The sequence below is a fragment of the Equus caballus genome, chromosome 4 (genome assembly GCF_041296265.1).
Source record: "Equus caballus isolate H_3958 breed thoroughbred chromosome 4, TB-T2T, whole genome shotgun sequence".
Classification (NCBI taxonomy): Eukaryota; Metazoa; Chordata; class Mammalia; order Perissodactyla; family Equidae; genus Equus; species Equus caballus.
The window spans coordinates 94,086,384-94,113,692 of NC_091687.1; the positions used below are offsets into that span (position 1 = coordinate 94,086,384).

Consider the following 27,309-nt stretch of genomic DNA (forward strand, 5'->3'; position numbering starts at 1 on the left):
AGTGGAATGTTGGAGTTGATAAAGTGAGACTGTAAGGCACATTGACCACCTCTGAGATAAGTATCTATAATTATATATTATACATATATAATTATATAGCTATAATAGCTATAATCTTCCTAATAGGATTGTTTCAGGGATTAAATGAGATAACGTAAAATTCTTAATAAATACCTGACATATAATAGTAAATGGTAATGACTCCTTATGTTTTAGTATGAAATTTAGCAAACCCAAATTTAGCGAGTGAAAAAAGTAGATCCAGCTATTTGGGCGGTACTTAGGTAGAAAAATATTTGGTGTTTATTTATAATTCTGGAAATTGCTTCAAAATAATCTCCCATGTTGGAGGTGGGGGACAGGAATTATTCTAATTTTGCATACATTTGGAAATTTCATAATAAAAAGTTATGATTTGTTTCACTCTATGTAACTACGTTGACGCAAAACACTTGGTATATTTAAATGTTATGAAAACTTAGTTTGTAACCCATCAAATGACTGAGGTGCAGACATCTTTTACCCCACTCCACTCCCCAAAGTAAAGGAGTAATGCAAGGAAGATTTAACTTGAAATGGAGATAATGATTTGAATTTACGGCTTTTATAATATCATAAATGGGCATCATTTCAATAACTAGTCTCAAAACATCTTTTCCACCTAACCAACTTCAGTCATCGTTAGAAAGAAACTACAAGTCCCAGGATGCACTGCACAATTAACGTCAAATCGAGGACCTCGCGTCTCCCAACTGGTTGTCCTCGCCTTATTAGAATGGGAATAATCCCGGAGAAAATTGACGTCTGTGACCCACAGCAGATTTTCGAGGCTTTGTACGGCGGAGTCGGCCGAGCGTGCCGTTCGCAGGGGCCAGCATGCTACCTTTCTGTTCAGGCGTCGCCTCGGGCAGCCTCATCATTTTCTGGGCCTCTGTGAGGCAGGAGGACTCCGTTAGTGCGCCTTCAAGATGGCGACGCTGTTGGCGGTAAATTCGGGTAAGTGCGGCCAGGGCTAAAGGGAAACTGGGACCCAGCGACGATCTTCAGTGAGAGACCCGGGCTGTCAGGTTGCTCGGAGTCCAGGCCCCCACTTGTGCTTGATGCCTGCTTTTCCTTAGCTCTGGGCCTAGACTCTGCCCCTCCCCAGTTTGAATGGCGCGCGTCGGCGCTGCGGCTCTAGCCCTCGAGTTGGGTTTGAGGGTCCGGGCAAGGAGGCTTGGTCTACTGGAACCCAGCCTGCAGTCTCTTGCAGCCCAGGTCTGAGCCTGGTCCCTCCCACCCCCCCATCCCGGGGGTGTCTGTGGCCTGGATTTCGCCTGGGCGTGCAAGGTTCCGGCAATGAGTCCGGTGGACCCCAGGTATTTTCAGTCACGAGCGCAGGCTGAAAACTCGCACCTCAAAGTAGGGCACGGGGGCCCCTCGTGGAGGTTAGAGGGTCCTGCAGGAAGCGAGGATTATGAAGCCCGCAGTCTGGAAGGTGGCCGGGAAGGAGGTGCCATGGGTACAGCAGATGACTCCGAGCTCTGCGGGTGTGGCCCATCCCTGGATGCTCCTGGACCTTCGGAGCAGTAGATCTTCGCGGCGGGGTAGAATCTAGAAGGTAGTAAAGGAACTTGGAAGATTTGGGGTGGATCCTTTTCTGGTTCTCAATCTGAGTCGGTACTGCCCCCCAGGGGCGTTTGAAGAGTTGGGTGCGTTTTGATTGTCACAATTCCTGCGTTCGGCTGCTGGCGCCTAGTGGGCGGAGGAAGGATGCGGAAAGCCCTGCATGGGGCGGAGCGATCCTGAAAGCGAATAATTTCCAGCTCAGAATGTCACTGCCTGGATTGAGACGCGCATAGCTTCATGGGCCAATTAAAAGTATATCTGTATGGTAAATACTTGTAGAGAATGTCATTCAAGAGGAGTCTTTCCCCGGGCCGAGCCCTTGGCCGAGTGGTTGAGTTCCCGCGCTCCGCTTCAGCGGCCTGCGGGCCTGTTCGGACCCTGGGCACCGACATGGCACCGCTCGTCAGCCCACGCTGAGGCGGCATCCCACGTGCCACAACTAGAAGGACCCACAACTAAGATACACTACTATGTACTGAGGGGATTTGGGGAGGAAAAGCAGAAAAAAAAAAAAAAGATTGGCAACAGTTGTTAGCTCAGGCGCCAATCTTTAATAAAAAAAAAAAAAAAAGGAGTCTTTCCCGGACTCCTTTTCTTTCTGTCTCTAATTATACAGTCTCTTTTTTTTTTTGGTTTTGGCTTGTTATACTTTCCACAGGACTGATATTCATGAAAAGTTATCTAAATCTGAGTTTTGCAGATCAAACCATTTTAGAAACACTACGATAAATTCTTTTATAATAATGCATTATGTTTATTGAATACCTGCTGTGTGCCAGGCACTGGACTAAGTGTTTTACTTCCATTATCTCATTTAATCTCCTTTATACACCTATGAGGTAGCTGCTATTAAATACCTCATTTTTCAGATTTGGAAATAGAAACTTAGGGTAGGTAAGTAAGTTCCCCAAGGTTATACAGCTAATGATTCTAAGCCAGTCTCAGGTGCTTAAACTACTACATGCTACTACTTAAGCACAACGTAATTCATTTTATTACATCAAATTTTCATATATCTGAATGTTAGTAATGAAGTTACTCCCTTAATATTGCTGTCCTGCCCTCCCACTCAGAAGGAAACTTAAAAGCGAGGGTTACATGTTTTGTTTTTTTCTGGGAGAAGATTTGCCCTGAGCTAACATCCATTGCCAACCCTCCTCGGTTTTTTTTGCATGAGGAAGATTAGCCCTGAGCTAACATCCCTGCCAATTCTCTATTATTTTTTGTATATGGGACAAGCGTGGCTGGTGAGTGGAGTAGGTCTGTGCCTGGGACCCGAACCCATGAACCTGGGCTGTGGAAGCTGAGTGAACAGAGCCTTAACCACCCTGCCACTGGCCCAGGCCCAGGGTTGCATGTTGTAAGTGTGGTTATATACATTTCTTTAGTACATACTCATCCCAGTTACCATCATTCAACATAAATCATTAAAGGGAAAAGGAAAAGGAGTTGCCAACAGCTGCAAGGGTATACATTGAATAATAAGGCCTTGTGGCAAGAGTGTTTAACTGGTAACATAGAAAGGAAACGTTTTTAAAAGCTAAGTCAGGAGAATTTTTTTTAAAAAAAAATTAAACATTTTAGGGAAGCAGCCCAAATGTCTGTACAAGGATGAATGGATAACAAAATGTAGTATTGTACATACAATGGAATCTTATTCAGCCTTAAAAAGGAAATACTGTCACATGCTACAAGACAGATGAACCTTGAGGACATTCTGCTACGTGAAGTAAGCCTGTGGCAAAAAGACGAACACTGTGATTCCACTTATAGGAGGTATAGAAAGTTGTCAAACTCATAACCAGAATGCTGGTTGCCAGGGGCTGCAGGGAGTTAGAATTGTTGTCTAATGGGTACAGAGTTTCACTTTTGCTAGATGAAAAAGTTCTGGAGATCTGTTGTACAACAATGTGAATGCACTTGACACTGCTGAACTACACTCTTAAAAATGCTTAAGATGGCAGATTCTGTGTTATGTGTTTTTTACCACAATTCAAAAAAATTAAATGTCTTAGAGTTGTAGAATGGGGCAAAAATAGAAGTTGCAGAGTTCTAAGGCCTGCGCTTGAGTTTCAGCTGGGTGACTTACTAGTAACGTGACCTGTCTCATCCCGGCCGAGTAGACATACAGGCTTGTTAGTAAGCCACCATTAACACTACTTGACAGTCCCTCTGTGGCACTCTGGTCACTATTGTCCTGTTCACATCATTGACTATTTCATACCTTTTCCACGCTCCTCAAATCTTTATCCTCCAACTGACCCCTCAGTCTCCTAGTCACAGAGAAAATAGATGCAAATGGACATGAGCTCTCTTTTCACCTTCAGATCTAGAAACTATATCTGTCCCTTTTGAATCACTTTCCCTGTGGCTTCCTATCTAAGGTAGATCCCACCCTTTATGCCCTTCTCCCTATAACCCCTTCTCTCTCGTATATTCACATCTCTTTCTTGCTGCTTTTCTTCTGCTAACCTCCCCTCTTTATCTTCATCTCATGTCTCACTCTGTCCTCTTACTCCTCTTCACAAACTGTTCAAAAGATTCATCAGCATACACTGAATCCATTTCCATTCCTCCACTTCCTCCACCCACTCTAGTCTCTTCGCATCCTCCTAAACAGCTTTCAGTGAGGTTAACATGCTCTTCTATTTCACGAAGTCCAGCAGACATTTTTTAATTTTTATCTAGCTTGATCTTTTAGGATAAAGACCCAAATCATTAACAAGGGCTAGGAAGCCCCGCTTGGTGTTGCAGTCTCCTCCCTTGCCAAACCCTTTTCTGTACTCTAGCTCTCTTAGCCTTCTTCTCAGTTCTTTGAGAATGCACTGTTCCCTCTTGCTGTGGGAACCCATGTGCTATCCTCTCTTCCTGGAATGCCTGTCCTTACCTCCCACCCCTCAGTTAAGTCTCACTTTATCCTTCAGATTTCAGCCTAATCATCACTTCCGGGAAGGGAATCCTTCCCTTCCCTGATGTCCTTGGCTAGGTGAGATTCCTCTAATATGTGATCTCTTGCCTTGGGTACCTTCTCCTTCATAGCACTTAGCAAATTGGATTTTATGCTAATGTATGACTGTGTGATCCGTGTGTTTCCTCACTACACTATAAGCTTACCAGCACCTAGTACATGATGTATGAGTCAATAAATGTGATTTGCTGGAGGTGTCCCTAAACATTAAGGAAAATAAATGTATTTCTCAAATATACAGATCACTGTTTTTAAAAATACATCTTTAGTAATTTGGAAAAATTTTTAGCCTCCTTTCATTTGTAATCAAAGACAGACTGACAATAACTCTTTGTTGCAGTTACCTTCTGTGATGTGTTGATGTTAATGAGAGACTAAGGAGGCCAGCATACGTGGGTTTTTTTGTGTGGAGATTTGTGACCTGTTATTGGATGCCTCCCATAAAGGAGGGAAGATAAAGTTTTTCTCTAAAACTCCCTGAGCTTGTTATGCTAAGTATGTATAGCACAAAGAAATGTATTTGTTCTTCAGAGGTTCTATTGTATATTGTGTTACTTTTAAAGATTTTATTTTTCTTTTTTCTCCCCAAAGTCCCCTGGTACATAGTTGTATATTTTTAGTTGTGGGTCCTTCTAGTTGTGGTATGTGGGACGCCGCCTCAGCATGGCTTGATGAGTGGTGCCATGTCCAGGCCCAGGATCCGAACTGGCTAAACCCTGAGCAGAGTGCGTGAAGGTAACCACTTGGCCACGGGGCCAGCCTCGGTGTTACTTTTAAAGGCAGAGAATTGACTTCTGTCAGCTTTTTGTTAGATTTTTGAAATACCTGTGGTAAGGCAAGTTTCATATTTGCCTAGGAGTCATTTTTGATATCTTTCCATTATACCCTGTGCAAATAAATTACCAATTCTGACCCTTCTCTACTGACAGGCCTTTCCTTTCTATTTGGCTGCCTTATCCTACTTACATTTCACCACCTCATGAGTGGCTTACCTACCTACCAGCCTTGGTTCCTGACACTTCCTGTTCTAGTTAGTCCATGAACCACACCATTGTCCCACAATACCAATTGTGTTTTGTCATCTACTACTTGAAATTTTTCCACTTACTAATAGGAAAAATTCCATCTTGGACTGGAATCCAAGGCTCAAACCTGCTCTATCCTTTGCAGTTAGAGAAGGCCAACAAAATAATCTCTAGGGAAGTCAGCTAGTCAGCATCCAACTAGCACCTCACGGGTGGGCACCAGGATCCAGGGTTGGGTCCTCATTTTGACAGATTTGAACTCTGATATTTGTTAGTGTAGCCAGAGTAGATTACATCCCAGTAATTGATTTTTCTCCAAACTCAGGATCTAAGACAGATGTATAACCAGTAAGCCAATTTATTGATCTTTTTTTTTTTGAGGAAGATTAGCCCTAAGCTAACATCTGCCGCCAATCCTCCTCTTTTTGCTGAGGAAGACTGGCCCTGAGCTAACATCCATGCCCATCTTCCTCTACTTTATACGCGGGACGCCTGCCACAGCATGGCTTGCCAAGTGGTGCCATGTCTGCACCTGGGATCCCAACCAGCGAACCCCAGGCCGCTGAAGCGGAACATGTGCACTTAACCACTGAGCCACCAGGCCGGCCCCCAATTTATTGATCTTTAATAGGAAGTATATCTGCATGGGTAATCTTATTGGTTAGTCAGCACATTCTTTACTCTAGAAGCTTATATGACAAACTGTATTTTTTTTTTCTGCTTTATCTCCCCAAACCCCCTCTGTACATAGTTGTATATCTTAGTTGCAGGTCCTTCTAGTTGTGGGATGTGGGACGCCACCTCAATGTGGCCTGACAAGCGGTGCCATGTCCGCGCCCAGGATCCGAACCCTGGGCTGCCGCAGTGGAGTGCGCAAACTTAACCACTTGGCCACGGAGGCGGCCCCCTATTGGTTTTTTTTTTTTTTTTTTTTTAAAGATTGGTGCCTGAGCTAACAACTGTTGCCAATCTTTTTTTTTTTTTTTTCTTCGCTGCTTTATCTTCCCCAAATCCCCCCTGGTACATGGTTGTATGTTCTTAGTTGCAGGTCCTTCTAGCTGTGGCATCTGGGACGCTGCCTCAACATGGCCGGATGAGTGGCGCCATGTCCGCGCCCAGGATCCGAACTGGCGAAACCCTGGGCTGCCACAGCAGAGCGCGCGAACTTAACCACTCGGCCACGGGGCCGGCCCCAAACTGTATTTTTTAATCAGAAGATTGGCAAGTATGGGACCAAAGCAGGGGAAGCAAAGCAGGGAGCTGGACGATCTCTTTCTCTGTAAGGTCTAGACGTGCTGATTCCCATTCCTCCATATCCCCACGCCAAAGACCTAACACATCGCTTCCTGCCCTGCCCTTCAGATTAGGTTAGATTCTTCCTTTTATTTGTTCTGGCACCCTGCACTTCTCCATCATACCTTTTATTATGCTGGTAATTGTTTTTGAAGTCTGCGTTCAATGTCTGTCTCTTTTGTCAATCTATAAGTTCCATGAGGCCTGGGATCCTGTCTGTCTTGCTCAGTCTGTAGTCCCTGGTACATAGAATGCCCTTAGTAAATATTTGTCAGATGAATTAATGATCTAGCTTGACTGGTTTAGTCTGTCCCCTCCCTGCATATCCCCCATAAAAATTTTTTTTGCAGTACATTGCTTTCTTCTGACAACATTGTTCGTAAGATTGTAATGCATTTCATTAGGTTACAGCTCTCTTTCCTGTCATCCTTACTGTCCTGGTAGCTTTATTTGGATTTGTATTTCCTCAGATAGTAGTTAACCATTTACAACCACCCTTTAAAGTGTAGGCTATAGTTAGTTCCAAGTTTCTGTTTAATTGGTTGGTTTTGACTTGTTTCCTTTTCATAGTCTTTATAAACGCATATGAGTACCATGTCTGATTGTTTGCAAACAGAAATCTTGGGCTTCAGGGTAGTGTTTTTCAAACAGTGGGTCTAAAATAAACTAATGGGTCCCCCATCAATAAAAGGAAACAGAAGACAAAATATCAGAGTGCATTTTTCTAATAAATGAATATTCATTAGTATTTCATATTAAACTTTTGTTTCACTTTTGCATGTATGTGTGCACTGGGTAGATATGGAATGTTTCTTACCATGAGTTATAGTCAAAAAGGTTCGAAAGCCACCGCTCTGACCTCTGTAATCTCAGTGCTGCTCTTTGAATTCTCTGTCTTTCAGACCTATCTGTGAGCCTTTGCTCACACTTTCCCTTGGTTGTTCGTTGGATTTTCTCCGTCTTTCAGATTGCTACCCAAGTACAGCCATCCCTTAGAAATCCTTGACCATCATTTTACTCTCTTGAAATTCTTATATCTTTTGTGGCAACAATCATATTCCTTTTTTGTGTTGTCATTGAAATATTTCATTTATGTATACTTTGTCTCCCAAACCTGATTGTAAGTTTTTAAAGACCAGGATTGTTTCTCTTTTCCCCTATGGTATTTTACTGTTCACTAATGGAGCTTAAATATTTTTAGAGAAGTGAATTTGGATGAGTTTAGATGAATTTGCCTAAATATGTCTAGATGTAATCTTAATTTCTTCACTTACCAGAATGTTTACCAGATATGTCTGAAATACCTAAATCATCTTCTCAGACGTTTTCCCTTTCCAAATATTATGTATGGAGGCACTAATGCTTAGTGACTAGGGCGCATTCTGATGCTGCTGCCTCAGTTCACAACCTATTTATCCAGTGTGACCGTAGTGAGTTTCTTGACCTCTCTGCTTCATTTTCCTATCTATAAAATGGAGGAAGACATACTGCTGACCTCATAGTGTTTGAGATGAAATAACGCGTGTAAAGACCTTAGAACTGTGCTCAGTAGCACATAGCAAAAGCTCAGTGTTCCTTATTATTATTACCTTTACGAGTCAAAATGGGATCCTTCTCATATGAATTTACAGAAGTATTCCTTATGTCTATGCTGTTTTGTAATAGCTAGTGTCCCAGCCAAAATAAAATACTTATTTTTCAGCTGCTAATTACATGAAATCTGATTCCCCTCCCCCCCCCCCCAGCTTTTTTACCCTTGGGTTTCATTTGCATTCTAGGGAGGAACAGAAAGGCACTTATATTTGAGTGCCTACAATATGCCAGGCACTGTATTGTGTGTTTTATCTAGTTTATCTCATTTGATCCATTAAACCGTGTGAGGCAGATGATGTGACTATTTTATACGTAAGGAAATTGAAATTTAAAAAGGTTATTTCCGTGTCTTATAGCTAATAAAGGGGCAAAATATCAGGTTCAGTTGATGTTCCAATTTAAAGTCAGGATTTACTTTATGTTGTATTAAGTTAGATAAAATGATGTTTATATTGTTACTTGAGAATTCTAGTAAGTACACTTTTAATGTTTGGTTTGTATGTATGTTTGCTTTGTGTGTATAACTTTGTACATTTAAAAGTAGTTGTGAGCATGGGTAAAATGTATAGACAGTAACCTTATATTATTTTCCAAATATATGTTTTATTTGATGCTAGTTTTCCTTATTTTTTCCTTAAGCTGCTAGTCTCTGGGGTCCTTACAAAGACATCTGGCAAACAGTGGGCAACGCTCTTTGGAGAAGACAACCTGAAGCTGTCCATCTTCTTGATATGATTTTGAAGAAACACAAACCTGACTTCATCTCATTGTTCAAAAACCCAGTAGGAAATTTTCTTTTTTGCTTCTTGGCTTTGCTTTCTTTTTTAAAGATTGAAGGAGCAAGTAAATTCTTAATGTATGTAAATGAAGTATGTTAGTTGTCCTAGTTCATTGATTCAAGTTTTTTCTAAAAATGTGGCTTTTCCTAGGAGCAGTTATTATCTTCTTTTTGTTCTCCATGGAGGTTACTATTATATTTATCTTTAGCTAGGAGATATCTTAATAATATTTGAATATGATTTAGAAAGTTCAGTATATTCCAGAAAAATGAGCTCCTTGAAATTTCTGACCTATAGTTAATACATCTAAACTCAGTAAGATTGATTATTTTATTAATTTCCAGGTACATTTCAACATTTTAACTCTTCATAGTGTCATGCAAGTTGTGTTAGCTGAAATAATTAATTCTTGCGTATCATTAATCACTACGTCTTGAGATCCTTTTTAACCAGGAATAGAGTTCTTTAGTGAATGGGATTCATATTTGGAAACACCTTTCCTTGCTAATTGACAATTTTATTTTTTAGACTAAGAAGACCATCTAAGAATTATTTATGGGTTCGTCTTACCAGAAATGGCCTTTTGCTTTTTTAGCTTTTGTTTCTATCGTTAGTAGAAAGAGCCCTAGCCCGGGAGCCAGTTGAGCTGAGTTCCAGTCTTGGCTCTACCACTAGAGTTGTATGCCCACAGGCAAGTCACCTGACTTAGCTGGGCATCAGTTTTCCCATCTGTTAACAGAGGAGTTAGATTAAATGACCTTTGTGGCCTTTTTCAAAGTGTAAATTTTTAAGATCTTAGGATCCATCAAGTAATTCTATTCTCTTGGAAATAAGACTACATTTTCAATAATATATTAATAAACTATCATTATTAGCCCTACTCATTAATTCAACAATTCATATATCTATTTATTTCCTACTTAAAGACCTTATTGTTTTTATTTATTAAATATATAATTGGAAAAGTTCCTTAGGAACTTGAAAAGTAGTATGCTATTTTGTGTGCTTTCTCAAAATTTTGTAGTTCAGAGTTTAGGAGAAGCAGTTATTGAGAAGGTGGTAATAGTATAGAAAGTTGAATGTAATACAAAATTTACCTCATAAAGGTCTAATTATAGATTATCTGACAAGAAAATACTTCTTTTGTTGTGTTAACCCGGCTGCCTTATCATGAATAAACTTCTTTAGGTAACAATTTAATAGACCTTGTTTCCAATGTACCGTTTTCATTACATGATCTTATTTATTTTTTTTAATCATGGTAGCCAAAAAATGTTCAACAACATGAGAAGGTTCAGAAAGCCAGTACAGAAGGAGTCGCCATCCAGGGTCAGCAGGGGACCCGGCTTCTTCCCGAACAGCTCATTAAAGAGGCCTTTATCCTCAGTGACCTTTTTGATATTGGAGAATTGGCAGCTGTTGAGCTTCTCCTCGCCGGTAGGTTGACATTTAACTGAACCTATGGTAAGGTAGTGCAGAATTATAAAATTGTTTACTCGCACTTTAAAATATTACATCATTTAGATTGCAAAATGGTTTTTAAGTACGTAGTTTATTTTAAAAAACATATTCAAAATATTTCCTTTTGTTTATCTTTGAGTTTAGGAAGGCTTTAGTGATTGGAGTTGTTAAAGGTAATTTAACTGTTTTAAGATAGGCTTTTACATGGTAATTTACTAGCAAAGAATAACTGGCTGCATCTCAGAAGTTTTATTGCACAAAGCTTTAATTGCCATATAATGAATAAGAAGGTATAGTCACTACTTTTTTGGAGTTTCTTTCTCATGGGGGTGATTCAGACAATGAATATGTCTAAAAAAAGATAATTTCAATAATACTGAATTCTAGGAAGAAAAGAACACAAAGCAGTGGGATATAGAGGGTAGGAACTGATGCGGGGCAACTCTAAATAGGACACTTAGAGAAGGCCTCTCTGGGTTTGGGACATTTAACCTGAGACCTGCATGATGACACAGAGCCAGAGTTGTTGGCGAAGAGTGTTCCAGGCAGAGCAGACAGCGAGTGCTTGAGGTGAGCACAAAGTCATGCTAAAGGATAAAAGACCACTGAGCCTGGAGCATCAGGAGTGAGGGGGAGAGTGAAGGAACATGAAGATAGAGCAGGAATCAGATCATACTCCATCTTGCTGACCATGAAAAGTATTTGGACTTTATTCTAATTGCAGTGGGAAGTTGTTGGCCTGGGCTTTAAGCTGAAGAGTTACAGAATCTGGAATAAGTTGGAAATTATTTCTCTGGCTGCTATGTAGAGAAAAGATTGAAATTTCCATAAAATAAATAATTCATTTTAATTATAATAGAGCCATGTGGAGAAGTCATGTGGGCCTTTTAGTTGAAAGAAAGTCTAATGTGTCTAAAGATACCTCGTGGCTGCCAAAGTCCTTTTTAACCTAAGGCTACATAAAAAGTGTGATTTTGAGAACGAGTAAGGTAGTTTTCCCGTTCTATGATGGAGACGTTAACTGGACATGCTTGAGTTTTGAGTTTAACTCAGAACTTTCATCTAGCAAACATTTGTTTCGTGTGTGCCGTGGGCCAGGCTCTGTGTTAAAACTTCAGGGATATAAAGATGGATAAAACTTCAGCTAGTGTAAAGGAGCTCAGGGTCTAATAATTGAGAAAGACATGGAAACAAATAATTATGACACCATTAGCTGCATCAATGTAAGTTTGTTGCAAGATTTAGTGAGGGTACAGAGGGAAGTGGATTAAATTGACCTCATGTTGTAGAGAGTTTTCATGAAGATCATGAGGCTTAAGGCAGGTGTTAAAAAATGAGTACATAGGCATATGTCAAGTGCAATAGGTGTGCACTCAGGAGGACAAAGGGCGTCCAGAAGGAGAAATCACTGGTATAGAGGTGTGAGGCAGTGAGATGAATTTGGGTGACAGAAGGGTGTGAAGTGCAGGAGTGATTGGGCTAAGGGAAGAAAGAAGCCATGGGAAATGACACTGAACTGTAGGCGAGTTACTTTAAAAAAGACAAAGTGGAACTTATTCAAAGGAGAGCAGTTAAAAGGGCAAGTGAAATTGAAACATAAGAAAAGCTTATCTCATTTCCAGAGAAGACTCTAGGGAAAGAAATTTCCAAATATTTGAAAGATTTCATGTGAAAGAGACTAAAACAGTAGATGGATGTTTGAAGTAGAGGACCTTCAGGGCCCTGTAAACCCTGAGATTCTGCGATTTCTTTGAATTGAACATTGGTATACTGATTTTTGTCTCTTCCTAAACACATAAGAGTTTATTTACTAATTATTTCTTAACTTTCTTCTCTAGGAGAGCACCAACAGCCGCATTTTCCTGGCCTCACTAGAGGATTAGTAGCTGTTCTTTTATACTGGGATGGAAAACGATGCATTGCAAATTCCCTGAAAGCCTTGATACAGTCTAGACGAGGAAAGACATGGACCCTTGAACTCAGGTGTGGTGCTTCTTAGGATTTCAGGGGTTAATTAGAAATTACTTGAAGAGTTATAATTTTAGAAAAACAAAAATTTCTCATTGACGTGTACAATTTTCAGTAAAGTATGTAACATAAATTGAGTAATAAATACTCCCTTATTCTGCCAAGAATGACACAGTAGTTTAAACCTGCTTTATTTTTTTACAAATATAAAATAACTCAAGTTGTGGTTAGAAGCTTATTGAAACCCAATGATCTAGAAAGAATGAAAAGAGCTAGGTTATAATTCATCCTCGTTGTTTCCAGTAATGCAACATTATTGTCAAAAGAGCAGCAGGGGCTGGCCTGGTGGCGTAGGGGTTAGGTTTGCACTCTCCACTTCAGCTGCCTGGGGTTTGTGGATTCGGATCCTGGGTGTGGGCCTACATGCCGCACATTAAGCTCTGCTGTGGTGGCATCCCACGTACAAAATAGAGGAAGATTGGCACAGATGTTAGCCCAGGGCCAATCTTCCTCACCAAAAAAAAAATAAATAAAAATAAAAAGAGGGGCCAGCTCCATGGCCAAGTGGTTAAGTTCGTGCGCTCCACTGCGGCGGCCCAGGCTTCGGATCCTGGGCGCAGACATGGCACTGCTTATCAGGCCACGTTGAGGCGACCTCCCACATCCCACAACTAGAAGGATCTGCAACTAAGACATACAGTTATGTACAGAGGGGGTTTGGGGAGATAAAGCAGAAAAAAATAAAAAAAGAATGGCAACAGTTGTTAGCCCAGGTGCCAATCTTTAACAAAAAATAAATAAATAAAAAAAATAAAAAGAGCATTTGCTGTGTCCATATAATGAGGACGTATAAACATTACTGTTCATTATAACTTTGTTTATTGATTTCTTTTCATTACAGTCCAGAGCTAGTTTCCATGACAACACGCTTTACAGATGAGCTGATGGAGCAAGGATTGACTTACAAAGTCCTTACTCTGGTGTCACAGATTGATGTGAACAATGAGTTTGAAAAACTGCAGCGCGAGAGAGGCTTGGGCAGTGAAAAACATCGCAAAGAGGCAAGAGTTTGAGATCACTTCATGGTTGTCTGTGTCTCGGAGGCAGAAAAGTCATGATAATTAGAACATTCTTCTAATGCAGGCATACAAAAATTAGTAATGCGTGTTAAAGTGTGTAGGCAGCTGTGTCCATGAAATTGACTTGCAGTTGTTTCAGCTTCTTTCTAGTTACTTATGTGCCATTCTAGCTCTTTTTCTGGAATGAACTCCTCAAGAAATTGATTATCCCATAAAGGAGCTTGGAACTTAAGAATGAGGAATTAACATTAGGGTTTGTTCAGAATTCCAGAGCTGTGAGTTTAGGGTCACTCGTGGATTCAGATACATTTGTTTAGTTAGCCTTTGTAAAAGACAGTTTACATTGTGGAGTAAGACCAGGCTTCACTGTAATTTATTTATCCTGATAATCATATATTTTTATTTCTAGGTTTCTGATCTCATCAAGGAGTGCAGGCAGTCTCTAGCAGAAAGCCTTTTTGCCTGGGCTTGCCAGTCACCTTTAGGCAAAGATGACACTCTTCTCCTTATTGGACATTTGGAGAGAGTGACAGTTGAGGCTAATGGCTCATTGGACTCAGTGAATCTGGCTCTTCTTATGGCACTTCTCTACTGCTTTGATACCAGTTTTATAGAACAAAGCACAGAGGAACGTGATGGTATTGGATTTTATACCTATTAATGCGTTTATTTTAAAAAATCAGATTTAGAATTGTGGAGATAACATTTAAGAAGGGTAATATTTTAACTACTAAAATAAAAAAATTGTATATTTTATTCTTTTGTGTGCAATTCATCGATATTTGAATTTTTAGGTATAAGAGCACGTTTTAAAAATAATTGCAAGCTGTTAGGTGTTTCTTTTGTCATTTTGGGTTTTGGAATGGGCAAGTGCTAAAGGATATGTGATATGTTTTCATGAGTTATGCATGCCGAATTTACCTAATTGTTTGTTCTTTACTATTTATTTACATTTTAAACCTTTCATGAAAACATTCTGAGGGAGGATAATCATAATTCTTAGTAATATATTATTTTTGGCTTTTATTTTCTGTGAAGTAGGTAAAATTTCTCTTGGTAGCCTTATAAACAATTACTACTTAGAACTGAGGATCTCAAAAATGATTCCCAGAAAGGAAGTATTTATTTTAATTTTTTAAAATTATTTAATATTTAATCATTTATTTAATAATCCCTTTTAATTATTCCAACAGCTATCCCCTGTCCACTTTTGACTGTATCAGCTAGGTCTTCTCTCATTAGGTATGTGAGAAGAGTGACATTTTCCACTCATCTTTGGTGACCATCCTTAGCCATTAGGAAAGGCTTATTTAAAACACAACTACTCCTTACCACCAATCAGGTTGTCACACAGTATGTTGTATGTCACATAATAAGTGCCACCTGTTCTCAGATAGGAATGCTGCCAGTTAATGCATTGGTCAGATTTCCTGTATTGAATCAAATGAACATAGCATTAAGTAGAGGTAGGCTGTGTTAATGAAAGTTTAGAAGCTGGAACTTCGAAAAGCTGAGTGGAATGCCTGGAAAGTTTCATAGGTTTACTAAGATGTGTGGTTTTTGGCATTAGGTTGTAATTGTGTCAGTTTAGGGTACTTGTATTGATTAGCTCATTTAAATTATAATTTCTTAATGGTCATTCTATGTATCTTTGATTAACAAATGGGAAAAGTGAATTATTAATTAATGTGCAGTAGTAGACAGAAGCTTTCAAAATACAGGAAATTAAATAAAGAATGTATTATTCCTGGTTAAAGTTTGGGAACCACTGAACTAGTTATTCACAAGATGACATCAAAAGGAAGTATACGAAGTAGCAAAGTAAAATAAATGAAATTTTAGGTGGTCACTGGTGTTTCCAGTTATTTTAGTATTTATGCCAAATCCTGTGCTTGTTTGAGGTACCATAGTATAATTGAACTGTAAATTGGAAATTCTTTGTTATTTGGCTATTTTATTTATGTCATAATCAGAGTAGATAAATTATTTGCAATTTGCATCCTTTGTTTTGGTCAGCATTTTTTTGGGTGTTTTAAATTCAGGCTATTTACCTAGTAAAATTGTCTTTTTTGATCTTTAAATAACATTGATTTATATTTTAGAATTTATACACAAAAAATGAGTGGCTTTTATAGCTTAAAAAAATTTTTTTTAATTAAGATTATGATAGTTTACAACCTTGTGAAATTTCAGTTGTACATTATTGTTAGTCATGTTGTAGGTGCACCACTTCACCCTTTGTGCCCACCCCCCCCTTCCCCTGGTAACCACTAATCTGTTCTCTTTGTCTATATGTTAACTTCCACCTATGAGTGGAGTCATACAGAGTTCGTTTTTCTCTATCTGGCTTTGAAATAACATAATAACTTAACATAATACCCTCAAGGTCCGTCCATGTTGTGAATGGGACGATTTTTCCTTTTTTTATGGCTGAGTAGTATTCCATTGTGTGTGTGTGTGTGTGTGTGTGTGTGTGTGTGTGTCTTCTTTATCCAATCATCAGTTGCTGGGCACTTAGGTTGCTTCCATGTCTTGGCTATTGTAAATAATGCTGCGATGAACATAGGGGTGCATGGGACTTTTGGAATTGCTGACTTCAAGCTCTTAGGATAGATACCCAGTAGTGCGATGGCTGGGTCATAAGGTATTTCTATTTTTAACTTTGAGAAATCTCCATACTGTTTTCCATAGTGGCTGCACCAGTTTGCATTCCCACCAACAATGTATGAGGGTTCCTTTTTCTCCACAACCTCTCCAACATTTCTCACTTTTTGTTTTGGTTATTTTTGCCATTCTAACAAGTGTAAGGTGATATTTTACTGTAGTTTTGATTTGCATTTCCCTGATGATTAGTGAGATGAGCATCTTTTCATGTGTCTATTGGCCATCCTTATATCTTCTTTGGAGAAATGTCTGTTCATGTCCCCTGCCCATTTTTTTCATCCAGTTGTTTGATTTTTTGTTGTTGAGCTGCGTGAGTTCTTTATATATTATGGAGATTAACCCTTTGTCGGATAAATAACTTGTGAATATTTTTTCCCAATTAGTGGGCTGTTTTTTTGTTTCAATCCTGTTTTCCCTTGCCTTGAAGAAGCTCTTTAGTCTGATGAAGTCCCATTTGTTTATTCTTTCTATTGTTTCCCTCATCTGAGGAGTTATGGTGTCTGAAAAGATTCTTTTGAAATTGATGTCAAAGAGTGTACTGCCTATATTCTCTTCTAGAAGACTTACTGTTTCAGGCCTAATCTTTAGGTCTTTGATCCGTTTTGAGTTTATTTTTGTGAATGGTGAAAAAGAATGGTCAATTTTCATTCTTTTACATGTGGCTGTCCAGTTTTCCCAGCACCATTTGTTGAAGAGACTTTCTTTTCTCCATTGTATGCCCTCAGCTCCTTTGTCGAAGATTAGCTGTCCACAGATGTGTGGTTTTATTTCTGGGCTTTCCATTCTGTTCTATTGATCTGTGCATCTGTTTTTGTACCAATAGCATGCTGTTTTGATTACTGTTAGCTTTTTAAAATTTTATTATAGTACACTTATAAAAATCACTGAAAATAATGAAATTAAAATTTAGGATTATTGTCTATTTCCTCTTTCATTTGTAGTTTGTATATAGTTTTTATTGTAGTATACTGTAAAGTAGTGTTCTTTTTGGTATGTGAAACATTATTGTTAATTGGTCATACTTCTTTGATGGGTGTACTCTGATTTTCTGATTTTTGGACGTTATTCCTGTATATCAAAAGTGAAAATTTTTCTGCTTTTTAGTATAATGGTCTATTTTTATTTTCAGATATGATTCATCAACTTCCGCTGTTGACGGAGAAACAATACATTGCAACAATTCACTCTCGCCTTCAAGACTCACAGCCTTGGAAACTGCCTGGGCTGCAAGCCATTGTTAGACTTGCCTGGGCACTGGCATTGAGGGGAATATCTCAGCTACCTGATGTGACAGGTAAATTGATTGTAGACAATTTTACTGTGAGAAACAAAATATCAACATTTAACGGCAGTTTGGAAGGGAGGTTATCTTTGTGTATGTATAAGCATGAGCATAGGAAGATATCTAGAGTTGCATTAAATGAAACTTTGTGTTGTTGTGAAATACAGACTTTTTTTTTCTTGTCTCCCAAAAGAAATTATGTGAAGTATTTTTTCCCTTTCTTGGAGCCAGTCACAATTCTGTTTTAGCTTCTTTTTTCCTTAAGAGTTTAAAATTTGAAATGACAGTACCACAATATTTTTTTAAATTAAAATTTAGTTTCTTTTTTTACATTTTTCTTCCTAGTTTTGTTCACGAACTAATTTTTCATACTGTGTCAAATTAAAAACTAGTATTATTTTTAAAGATTTTATTTTTCTTTTTTCTCCTCAAAATCCCCCGGTACATAGTTTTGTATTTTTTTTTTAGTTGTGGGTCCTTCTAGTTGTGGCATGTGGGATGCCACCCCAGCATGGCTTGATGAGCGGTGCCATGTCAGCGCTCAGTATCCAAACCAGTGAAACCCTGGGCTGCTGAAGCAGAGCACACAAACTTAACCACTTGGCCACGGGGCCGGCCCCTGGTATTATTTTTAAATGCAATATATCAGAAAAGAGATATTTGGGTCAATCAAGAACAGATGTGGAGGGACTGGCCCAGTAGTGTAGCGTTCACGTGCTCTGCTTTGGCGGCGCAGGTTCAGAGGTTCAGATCCTGGGTGGGGACCTACGCACTACTTATCAACCCATGCTGTGGCAGGTGTCCCCCATATGAAATAGAGGAAGGTGGGCACGGATCTTAGCTTAGGGCTAATCTTCCTCCAAAAAAAAATGAAGAACGGTTGTGGAATTCTGGCTTTTAACAGTCTGTTACCCACTATAGCGTATCGTATTCTGCTGTTTACATTCATGTATTTATCCTACTAATAGTGGTTTACTCTAACAGGATGAGAACTATGCTTTCCTTGTAATTTGGAGCCCAGAGAAATGTCACTTCTGTAGGTTTTTGTGGTAAATATGGAAAAGTTTTATTAAAATTTACAATTCATGTCAATGTTTTCTAGTCTTAGAGTGTCAGCAGATTCCAGTATCTTATCAATCGTATGTTTTCGGAACATTTTGTTCACTAGTGTCATGCTGTTCCCACGGGGTCTGCAGAAAGCTGTTTTTGTTAGGAGTCTTTCTTTGGCCAAGCATTTTCTGTGTTAAAGCTGATGGTTGGTGAATTAGACGTTTACATTCATGTGCAAGTTCTGTTTCTCAACTCTACCCCTTAATTCATTTACAAGTCTTACTTCTGGCATAAAATTACCCTTTAAACTTTTTAAAAATTATTTTTTATTTTTTTAAAGATTTTATTTTTCCTTTTTTTCCCCACAGCCCCTCGGTACCTAGTTGTGTATTTTTAGTTGTGGGTCCTTCTAGTTGTGGCATGTGGGATGCTGCCTCAGCATGGCTTGCTGAGCAGTGCCACGTCTGCACCCAGGATTCGAACCAGCGAAACCCTGAGCCACCGAAGCAGAGCATGCGAACTTAACCACTCGGCCACTGGGCCATCCCCCTACCCTTTAAACTTTTAAGTATATGTGACAGTTAATCAAATTCATATACTGTAATTTGCTGTACCATTGCCCTAATCTCAAGAGGCACAGTAGAATATGTTATAGTTTGCTATAGAATAATAGATAAGAATAGTCTAGGAATCCAGACCCTGTTTCAAATCCTAGATCTTTGGCTACTTAATCTCTTTAGTTTTACATGCTTATACCCCTTTATAAGCTTTGATAATTAGGGCTATTATAATGAACATTTTTAAACTATAAGCATTTTTCTATTTGTATTTTAAAAATTGATAGAAAAGAAAAATTATCTTATATTGCAGAAATGGTCATTTCTTGAAATAATCCAGACAAGTTTTAATGAAGATCTCAATTTTGAAAAATTAGTTCCTACTTTCTTCATAGACTTCTGAAAATTTATCAAATATGTTTATTACATTATTTTATAAAAAACGTTTTTAATTTTACTAAAGTTTATAAAATTTTAATGTACTTTTTTAGACATTAAAACTCAATTTACCTTAAGATGTTAATGCTGCTTTATTACCTAATTAAATAGTCTTCAAGAAGTAGTTCTTGAATTGATCATCTTGCAATTTTTTTTTTATTGAGTTAATGATAGGTTACAATCTTGTGTGATTTCAGTTGTACATTAATGTTTGTCATTCGTGTTGTAGGTGCACCATTTCACCCTTTGTGCCCACCCCCCACCCCACCTTTCCCCTGGTAGCCACTAATCTGTTCTCTTTGTCCACATTTTTAAATTCCTCATAGATCATCTTGCAATTTTAATTCCACTATTTCTGAATTCAAGTGAAGGTTTGGAATTAATCATTACTGTTATTAATATTTAATTAATGTTAATTAGTAATTTTAGTAGTCATAATTATTAGTCATAATAAAGAATTGAGAAAATATTTTGTTCTCAAGGAGTTTGTATGGTATGGGTAGATATACAGGCTGTGTTTCAAAATGCAAAACAAAACATAAGCCAGAAAAAACCGCCACTCTTCTGTTTTCCTCTGGTTGAGACTATCCTGGCTTATGTCTATTCCTGACTTTCAAGGCACTGAAAATGTATTTTTAGTAGCACACTATGTATTTGATCTCTATGACAGTCAAGCAGAATAAGCTATGTAGCAGTTCTTTTCCAAAGGCAGATTACCACGACATTACCTAGCAATTTTATATTTAAAATTTGAAAGAAGTAATGGACAATGTATTTTTTTTAATCTTTTTTTTTTTTTTTAAGATTTTATTTTATTTTTTTCCTTTTTCTCCCCAAAGCCCCCCGGTACATAGTTGTATGTTCTTCATTGTGGGTTCTTCTAGTTGTGGCATGTGGGACGCTGCCTCAGCATCGCTTGATGAGCAGTGCCATGTCCGCGCCCAGGATTTGAACCAACGAAACACTGGGCCGCCTGCAGCGGAGCGCGCAAACCTAACCACACAGCCACGGGGCCAGCCCCTGGACAATGTATTTTTTGATGGAAGGACGTCATCACCTGTGACATATTTTTTACCCAAAAAATTGTATGTAGTTGATCAAGCTTCTCTAGATCAGACTATCCATTTTTAGTATACTCAGAGCACAGGCAAATATATTAAACATACCACTGGACTGCAGTGCCAGACCACGTTGTGGAAAACTCTAGAGGGTGAAAGACCCACTGTTTCCAGCAAATACAGGGCAAGGGAAGAAAAAGACACGGGAGGAGCCTGCAGATGTTCCAGTTGATTACGACGTGTACAACTTATTTTGATACTGATTCTCTCAAACAATTACGCGAAAGATAAAAAGCAAAAGACCAAACCAAAATATTCATAACGTTTGTGAGACAATTGTAAATTTGACCATTATCTGTATATTTGATACTGAAGAATTATTTTTTAAGATACGATAATGGTATTGTGTGTGTATGTGGTGTATTCTTTGTGTTTTAAGTATCTTTTTGAGTTGTATACTGAAGTACTTATGAGTGAAATGTTAAATTGTCTGGAGTTTGCTTCAGTCTAGTTTAGATGGGGAGGGGGAATGCATGGAGATCTAGATGAAATAAGACTGACCGCAAATGGCTAAAACTGGAGCTAGGTGATGGATATGTGGAGGTTCATTATACTGGTCTTGTCTATTTTTAGATGTCTCAAATTTTCAAAATATAAAGCTAGAAGCATTGCAAGTAGACCAGTGTGTCTTTAGGTTAAGATTCAGTTCTTCAAGTTTTGCTAGTTGTTTACCAAATTAGTAGAGCAACTTAACTGATCATGTTTTTGGTCTTCAGTTGTTGGCTGTGAAGACTTTTTCTGAATGATCTAGTTCATTTCGTTGAGATTAAAGCCTTAGGATCATTTTAATATTTTAATAATAGCTCCCTGAGTACATCAGTGTTGCATGATACATCTCTAAAGTAATTTTTTTATCACTCCTCATGTTATTTTGAAGAGCATGTGGTTTTCTAATGTACTTTTTCAGTAATTCTTAGGGGTTTGTGAGTCAGTTATAGTTACACACAGTCTTATTTTGTGCATAGGACGTGCTAGAATGTTGAGAAGAGTTCTGAATTTTGAACCATCAGCAAAGTATTATGAGATATTATAATGTAGTTTAATAACTTTTCCTCCATGTGCTGTTTTTCTAAATATATTTTTAGCACTGGCTGAATTCACAGAAGCAGATGAAGCAATGGCAGAGCTCGCAATTGCTGACAATGTTTTTCTGTTCCTCACTGAATCTGTGGTGGTATCAGAAAACTTCTATCAGGAGGAATTTTATATTCGTAGAATCCATAATCTCATCACAGATTTCCTTGCGCTTATGCCAATGAAGGTAAGTACAATAATGTAGGATGAATAAAAAGTAGTAGAAGAATTTTATAAAATAATTTAAAACTGATCAATTAACTATGTTTTGACAACTAATAAAATCTTTTATTATAGACTAAAATTTGGCAGCAGTTGTGTTACAGCTTGTTAATTAGTTTGTGATTCATCAAAGTGAAATAAGACCCATTCACTGAGAATAAGCTAAAAGGAAGAAATATTTGACATTGAGAATGGTTTATAATGAGAAAGTAATAGGCAAATGAAAATGCTTCTATGGGTAGAAAATTATTAACCCTATGCCATCCTAGAGATCGATGCTGAGGTAGCTTTATTTAATACTTTTATATGTGATCTGGAAGATATATAGGGAAAAACCTCCAGTTTTATAGATAATTGTTTAGACTCTTAATTATAGTGCATAAATGGGCTTCTGTGTGGATACAGGTAAAGTAATGGATTTAAGAAACTAATGCAAAGGTTAATTTTTCCTTTTTTTTCATGACGTGACTAGGTGATGGGCTGCCCACCCCTACTGAGGTTACTTTTGAATAAGGGGCTCGAGCTATAACTTTGATCCAAAAAAGGGTTCTTAGAACCATTTCAGACAGTTCCTACATAGTATATGTTCTGTGTGCCATTTTATGCCAAGGAAGCCCTCAAAGTGGTGACAGGAAGTAAATGAGGGTGTAAAGCCCTATGAAACCACCTTTTTTTGTGTATAAAAAAAAAGGACCCTGAAAGGCCTATACGTGTATTAGAGTTGTCCAGTTCTGATGCTGTATCTCTTGAACAATAAGGTAAATGGAAAAAGTACCCAGAATGGCCACAATCAAGGAGTTAATTGCTTATTCATTATGTAATGAATCAAGTGTTTATTGAGTTTCTTCTGTGTTCCAGGTACTATGCTAGGAGTTGTAAAGAAGATAAATAAGTAGGAGCTTCATTCCCTGCCAGCAAGGAATGTATAATCTAGTTGGAGAAATAAGATATGCACAGAAAAATATAGGTAGTAAGTAAATGAGAGGTATAGACAGCAAATTACAATGGATTTCTTTAGGCTAAGGATAGCTCACTCAGGACTGGAATTGTCAAGGAGTATTTAACAGATAACTTGAGCCCTCGTCAACCTTGAAGGACTTGATAGATTAACATCACAGAATTTTGGAATAGGAAGAAATCCTTTGATTTTACATTTGTGGAAATGAAGTCTTAGAAAAGTTAAGGCTTAAAGCTTTTCCTAATTATTAGTCTTTAGGACTTTGGTTATGGAAAGATAATGGTCATCTGGAAAGATAAAGGAAGAGAGGGATTTGAATAGACAAAATCATAAATGGCTTGACTAAAGTGAATTTTATTCACACAATTCTAGGGTACTAGAATTTCGTTAATAGATATAGTGCTATATAGCTTATCTATTTCTTCTTGAATGAATTTTGGTACTTTGTGTCTGTCAATGAATTTGTCCATTTCATTCAGATTATCAAATTGATTGGCATAAAGTTATTCCTGTATGTTACTTTTTATGTCTATAGGATCTGTAGTGATGTTTCTTCTTTCATTCCTAATGTTGATAATTTGCTCTTTGTTTCTTAATTAACCTGGCTAGAGGTTTATCAGTCTTAATTGATTTTTCCAATGAACAGCTTTTGGTTGCATTGATTTTTTTTTTTTGTATTTTCTTTCACTGTTAGTGATTTCTGACCTTTATTATTTTCTTTGTTTTGCTTAGGTTTAATTTACCCTTAGCATTTAGTTATTTAAGGTAGAAGCTTAGATTTTGATTTGAAACCTGTCTTTTTCTTAAATATAAACATTTAGTATTATAAATTAGTCTCTAGTTACTGTTTTAGCTGCATCACACAAATTTTGATATATTTTCTTTTTTATTCAATTTAATATATTTTCTAATTTTCCTTGAGACTTATTTTATCAATGGGTTATTTAGAAGTGTGTTGTTTAATTTCCAAATATTTGGGGGACTTCCAGATATCTTTCTGTGACTGATTTCTAGTTTATTTCTGTTGTTGTCAGAGAACATATTTTATAGGATTTCAGTTATGTTAAATTTGTAAAGATTTGTTTTGTGGCCAAGAATATGGCCTATTTTGGTAAATGTTCTATGTGCATGTGAAAGGAATGTATGTTCTGTTGCTGTTCTGTGGAATGTTCTATAAATGTCAATTAGGTAAAGTTGGTTGATGGTGTTGTTCAAGTCTGCCATATCCTTACTGGTTTTGTGTGTACTTGTTCTATTATATATTGGGAGAGGAGTGTTGAAATCTCCAGCTGTAATTGTGGATTTGTCTAGCTTTGTTTTTTTTTTAAGGGAGAAGTAGTTTCTTATGTCAGTTGGCATTTAGTTGACACAAATATTGTAAGGCAGTGGTTCTTTTTTTTTTTCTTTTTGAGGAAGATTGGCCCTGAGCTAACATCTTTCTCTACTTTATACACGGGATGCCTGCCATAGCATGGCTTGATAAGTGATGCTAGGTCCACATCTGGGATCGGAAACAGAGAACCCCGGGCTGCTGAAGCAGAGCATGCGAACTTGGCCGATATGCGACTGGGCCAGCCCAAGGCAATTGTTCTTTTTTAAAGATTAGCACCTGAGCTAACATCTGTTGCCAGTCTTTTTCTTCTTCTCTTCTTCTTCTTCTCCCCAAAGCCCCCCAGTACGTGGTTGTATATTCTAGTTGTAGGTCCTTCTTGTTGTGCTATGTGGGACGCTGCCTCAGAATGGCCTGATGAGCAGTGCCATGTCCCCTCCCAGGATCAGAACCAGCGAAACCCTGGGCCGCCAAAGTAGAGCACACAGACTCAACCACTCGGCCATGGGGCCGGCCCCCCAAGGCAATGGTTCTTAACCAGGCTTATGATGTCCCCTAGAGTGTGTTTGGGAAATGAGTGGGGCCAGTTTTGCTTGTTACATTGACTGTAGTGGTGTTATTGGTAGTTAGTAGGTAGTTCCAGAGATGCTAAACATCTTGCAGTGTTCAGGATTATCCAACCCAGTGAAGAAATGGCCTGCCCAAAATGTCAGTTATTGAGAAACCCTGTTGTTAAACTCAACTGATCTATAGTGGAAAACGCATTGAAACTTTAAGATATTGTAAATTATAGATAATAACGTTGCAATAAAACTAGTATATTTCTTCACATCATTAAAGTGGAATAAATATTTAAACAATGTTTTTCTTTTATACATCTCTTGTAGACAGTTGTCTGATTTCCTGATTATGAATACATATAATAAGTTTACATATTAAGCCATATGTAATAAATTTAACAGGTGAAGCAGTTGAGGAATCGGGCAGATGAAGATGCTCGAATGATTCACATGAGTATGCAGATGGGTAATGAACCCCCCATTTCACTTAGAAGGGATCTGGAACACTTAATGCTCTTGGTAAGCCATTCTATTGGATGGATTGTCATCTTCCTCCTTCCATTATTTTTTCCCTAACTTTGGAAAATTTCTGGTCTAATATCTTAAATATACAAGTAAGTTCAATAAAAATGTAAAGTTTTATTTAAAACTAATTTTTGAGTTACAAGCTTTTTTCCACAATCTTTGTTTACTCTTTGCAGATTGGTGAGCTATATAAAAAGAACCCTTTTAATTTGGAGCTTGCTCTAGAATATTGGTGTCCCTCAGAGCCTCTTCAGACTTCCACTATCCTGGGCTCTTACCTTGGGGTGGCTCATCAGCGACCCCCTCAACGCCAGGTGAGCTCTTAGTTTTTCTACTTTTATACTCTGGGACAGTAATTGGGAGTCTTGAAAACTTGAAAAATGTCATTTCCTGATGTTATTGCTATTAACACAAATAAACGCCAGTGTAATTTTTAGACATTTATACTTTTTCCTTTTGTTTAAGGAAATTTGAAACTCTTAAATTTAAGTTCTGATCATTTTGGAGTTTATGTAGTCAGCCTTTTATTAGATACTAATATGTGTCGAATCATTAGAGACAGAAAGGTGTCCTCTTTCTGAGTTACTTATTTGAGCTATGGTATTATTTATTGGCATTAGTCTGTCCTCTACAGGCATGGCAATAACTACTATCCATTATTCTTGGCGAGTTGGGGAAGGTAGGAGAGGTACAAGTACTAGAGGAAAAGGCCTAGGTGTTCTAATTGATGACAAAATGCCTGTGAGTCTGTAGGAAAAAGTCCATTTTCTATCCTATGTTGACTGAAGTATGGTATGTAGTAGCTAATAAGATGGATTACCATATCTGTCTTCATCTTTTTTGGGATTTTCTGTTCTAGAAGCTTTCACGTTATATAATTTTCTCTTATAGTAGAATCTAACTAAGAGTAGACAGTTTTTTTTTTTAACTGTATTTCTTACATTTATTGTTCCACTTTTTTCCCCATTTAAAAAATGTTTTGGAGAAAGATTTATTAAAAATTTTTAAAGATTAACAAAATACCTCTATTATGAAAGTTTTCAAACATATGGAAGAGAGAAGAGTTATAATGAACAATCAACATCTTAATTTAACCACTATTAACATCTTGCCATGTTTGCTGCTTCTACTACTATAAATTCTACTACTTTTATTTTGCTGAGGCATTTTAAAGTAAATTATAGGGAGCTTGACGTTTTACCTCTCGTTGGTTGAGTTTATATCTCTTAAAAATAAAGGATATTTTTCTATATAATCACAAAACTGTTGTTATACTTATTAGGTTTAACAATAATTTCCAGAGATGTGTACATTTTCAGTTCTGAGTTCTAACTAATTAGTCTGAATAGTATTTTTGGTTGTTGATAATAGATTAAAGGTATAAGCAAGAGAAAAGGAAAAGGTACAAAGTGGACTTATGAAACAAGAGTATTGGTGAGGACACAAAGCAGAATGTTTAGGTTACTATCAAAAATTCTTTTGGGGCCAGCCCCATGGCGGAGTGGTTGAGTTCGCGTGCTCCGCCATGGCGGCCCAGGGTTTTGCCGGTTCGGATCCTGGGCATGGACATGGCACCAGTCATCAGGCCACGCTGAGGTGGGGTCCCATGTGCCACAACTAGAAGGACCCACAACTAAAATACACAACTATATACTGGGGAGGATTTGGGGAGAAAAAGCAGAAAGAAAAAAAAGATTAGCAACAGTTTTTAGCTCAGGTGCCAATCTTAAAAAAAAAAAATGCTTGCACCATACAAA

At 37.9% G+C, this 27,309-nt stretch overlaps 1 protein-coding gene across 4 annotated transcripts in view; it reads left to right on the top strand.

Moving 5' to 3' along the window:
• The first annotated feature begins 715 nt into the window (after positions 1-715).
• NUP205 (nucleoporin 205) overlaps positions 716-27,309 on the top strand; it is a 79,372-nt gene continuing 52,778 nt past the window's right edge. Inside the window, exons 1-11 of one of the 4 annotated variants that reach the window (XM_070265900.1) lie at positions 946-996; positions 6,644-6,968; positions 9,127-9,269; positions 10,532-10,703; positions 12,566-12,710; positions 13,597-13,756; positions 14,184-14,412; positions 17,568-17,732; positions 21,969-22,144; positions 25,430-25,546; positions 25,729-25,866. In XM_070265900.1, the coding sequence (XP_070122001.1) occupies positions 9,219-9,269; positions 10,532-10,703; positions 12,566-12,710; positions 13,597-13,756; positions 14,184-14,412; positions 17,568-17,732; positions 21,969-22,144; positions 25,430-25,546; positions 25,729-25,866 (1,353 nt within the window). In that variant the 5' untranslated portion in view covers positions 946-996; positions 6,644-6,968; positions 9,127-9,218. Of the gene's footprint in view, positions 997-6,643; positions 6,969-9,126; positions 9,270-10,531; positions 10,704-12,565; positions 12,711-13,596; positions 13,757-14,183; positions 14,413-17,567; positions 17,733-21,968; positions 22,145-25,429; positions 25,547-25,728; positions 25,867-27,309 lie in introns of all 4 variants that reach the window. The other 3 variants (XM_070265901.1, XM_070265899.1, XM_023639762.2) reach the window with 3 other exon arrangements.